General features: G+C 31.0%; 1 protein-coding gene across 1 annotated transcript; it reads left to right on the forward strand.

The window, feature by feature from the left end:
- The first annotated feature begins 431 nt into the window (after nt 1–431).
- LOC113288590 (bZIP transcription factor 11-like) lies at nt 432–1816 on the forward strand. Its single transcript, XM_026537676.1, has one exon. The coding sequence runs from the start codon at nt 955–957 to the stop codon at nt 1537–1539; it is 585 nt and encodes a 194-aa protein (XP_026393461.1). The 5' UTR covers nt 432–954; the 3' UTR covers nt 1540–1816.
- Nucleotides 1817–3303: the final 1487 nt, after the last annotated feature.

Here is a 3303-nt window from a genome sequence, read left to right on the forward strand (position 1 = left end):
TTACAAAATGAAGTCACCATTTACTTTATAACAGCAGCTGATTCAGGTCAGGTGGTCAATAGTATGTTTGAAATGCAAAAGACAATAATACCCCTACAAAGGAGTTAAAATACCACCGTCGTCCCCTCGGATTAGAAACCAGAGAAATGTGTCGAGATATTACTGCACGAATGGTATAAAAACAAAAGGTGTAAGAAAAGGAGCAGAATCATTGATGAGATTTTGTTGCTCAACAGCTGGGGGAAGAAAAATGGACGGTCCTCAGAAATTTCGTAACCTACCCCACCACCACATGTTTCATCACTGCTCTTCCCCCCAACAACTTTTTTCTCTCAGAGGAGATTCCAAAGTTCCCCCCTCTCTCTCCAAGTAATTAATATCTTTTTATCTTTTTTTAATTGTTTTTCTCAGCATCTTCGGCCTTTTTTGGTTCTATATATTTCCGCCTTCTTCTCACTTAGAAGCCTCTTCCAATTCTCTTCTCTTTTACCTATTAATTTTCTTGCTCTCTGTGAATTTCTTCTTCTGGGTTTTCTTTTAAGATTAAGAATTTGATCTTAAACACTTCAGCTCTGTTTGTTCTTCATCTGGTTTTTTCAGTTTTCTTTCTAATTCCCGAAGGTTTTTATTTTGATGTTTAATAACTTGTTCTTAATGTTTCAGATTAATGTCTCCAATCCTCAGTGAAATCCTTCTTTCCGGGTTTATGATAAACTCAACACTTAGACGCAGGACCCATTTAGTTCAATCTTTCTCTTGTTTCTTCCTTTACTGGTTTTATGTTTTCTCATGAGTTATATCTCCTGAATCTGATCTTCCTCCTTTAAAACTCTCTTCTTTCCTTTTTCTTATTACCAGTAATTTAGACTTTTAAGAAGAAATACTAGTATTAATTTTCAAATTCAGGGTCCTGCGTCTTTAAATTTTCTATTTATATTATTTTATACTTTGAAAATGGCTTCTTCAAGTACTACTACTGGGAGTGGAACTTCATCAGGAGGATCTCTAGATACTACTCTTCATAAGTCAGGTTCAGAAGGAGATCTTCAACAACATGTTGAAATGGATCAGAGGAAGAGGAAGAGAATGCTATCAAACAGAGAATCTGCAAGGAGATCAAGGATGAGAAAACAGAAGCACTTGGATGAACTCATGGATCAAGTAACTCAAATTAGAAAGGAAAATAATCAGATCTTAACAAGTGTCAATCTCACTACTCAACACTACGTGAACATTGAATCTGAGAATTCAATTTTAAGAGCTCAGATGGATGAATTGAACAACAGATTACAGTCTTTGACTGAGATCAGTCACTACTTAACTGCAAACAACAATAATAACAACACCCTTGATAATAATATTGGTAATATTGGGTTTGATTATCAGACTGATTTTATGAACCCTAATTATCAAAATTATTATAATCAACAACAACAACCCATTATGGTCAACACTATTCATGACATGAATCCATGGAATATGCCATCTTCTTATATGAGTCAACCCATTATGGCTTCAGCTGATATGTTTCAGTATTGATTCATAAAAATATTTTTATGGGTTTGGAAATGGGGAATTATTTAGTGGTTTTGGGTTTGTTTGTTGGTTTAGGTAATGATGTGTTCAAGTTTGTGTTTTGTTTGTTAATTGAGAGAGTGGGAGTTTGGTTTAGTGGAAAACTTGGAAATTATTAAGAACTGGTTTTTCTCTCTTAATGATTAGGTTATATTTTACTAGTTTGTTTAGGGAGTTTATTATGATGTAATAATTCTCCATTTAAATAAATGATATTATATATAACTTCTATTGTTGTTCATCTTTCTTTTTCTCTAATCAAATTATTAAGTTAATCTTTTGCTTTATTTATTTTCTATTATGAATTATTGCTTCCTTTTTTCTAATTTTCTGTATGAAAGTGGTTGATTTTTGTGATGTTATCAATAAACTATTGTGTATTTTTTATGATTGCGATCTTTCTTTTTGTTTCATCCAAAACAACATCAGGGAAATAAAATTAAAAATTTACATCAATTTTCAGTTTCACTTTCTTAAACTATGAAAAAAAGGATTTATTTCTCTTTCTTTTTTAAAGGAATAATTATTTTTTAATCAACCCACACAACTATCATACCGAATCTGTTAAAAGTAAAAATGGTGTTCTTAATTTTTCTCAGGAACATAAATATTGTTTTTGATGATAATATCGTTGAATTAATAAATACATGGGTATAATTTTTAAATTTTAACTCCGGCGCTAATGTTTTATTCTAAAAAAAATATTTCAATTATTTTTATGGAAAGAACACCAATAATTTTATTAAAAAACAACTAAAAGTGGCTCTTCAAGCAGTTGTTGAGCTTCAAGAAAGATTAAATTTAAATGATACATAGTTTTAATTTGTAGTTACTATATATATATATATATATATGTACTTTTAGCGTCTAAGATAGCATAAAAATTGGGGTTTTCGTGTATTAATTCCATAATTGTTAGCACATCTTCAATCGATGTTTGAGTCTAGACTAATGCACATCAACGGATAACCATATTTCCTTGAACAATAGATAAACCAAAATATATAATGCAACCCATTAGCTACAACATAACCCTCCCTTAGTTTTGCTTTAAAACTAACTTGAATGCTACACAACAAAAAAATTTTTTTTGAAGGGAGCAGAGGCTGTTTTTCAATGGAGAACACAATGGAGTGGTCACAAAATCATCTTTTAAAGTGATTCTGAGCCTATTCTTAGGTTGTTGGTGGGAATGTATGCGAAAGCTAGAGAAAATAAATCCAAGATTAGTGAAGATTTCGGCTCTACCTCTACCTATTGTGATATATTTAAAATAGTCTATATTAACAATTGTATAAACTTTAAAGTGCAAGGTTTCATATTGAAAAATAGATTTATAATAGTTCAAGCAGCTCATATCTCTACTTATTGTGATAGATTTGGTATCACCAAATATTGGACAGGGGAAAATCTTAGAACCCTTTTAAACAATCTGGAATTTCAATTTTGGAATGCAAATGTAATCAACTGTCTTCCTCGTTACAACGAGGTAGCAGAGGTCTTATGTAAATGTATAGGTTTATTTCGAATAAAAAAAACAAAAACAAAAACAAAAGAACAATTTTTTTCTTCTAATTCCACATTATAAGGTATGTATAACTCTCTCTTAGTTAGAAATGGAGGGGATTAAATCTCCTTAAAGTCAACCAATATCAACCTCAAGTCAAAGCTTTAGTGATGTAAAAACCTTTGAACAGCTCTGAAATAAATTTGGTCAAGATGATTTTC

Source organism: Papaver somniferum, chromosome 1 (assembly GCF_003573695.1).
Source record: "Papaver somniferum cultivar HN1 chromosome 1, ASM357369v1, whole genome shotgun sequence".
In the NCBI taxonomy this organism is placed as follows: domain Eukaryota; kingdom Viridiplantae; phylum Streptophyta; class Magnoliopsida; order Ranunculales; family Papaveraceae; genus Papaver; species Papaver somniferum.

Bases quoted from the DNA above. Each gene is read 5' to 3' on its own strand.
- LOC113288590 (XM_026537676.1), top strand. From the start codon at position 955: ATGGCTTCTTCAAGTACTACTACTGGGAGTGGAACTTCATCAGGAGGA.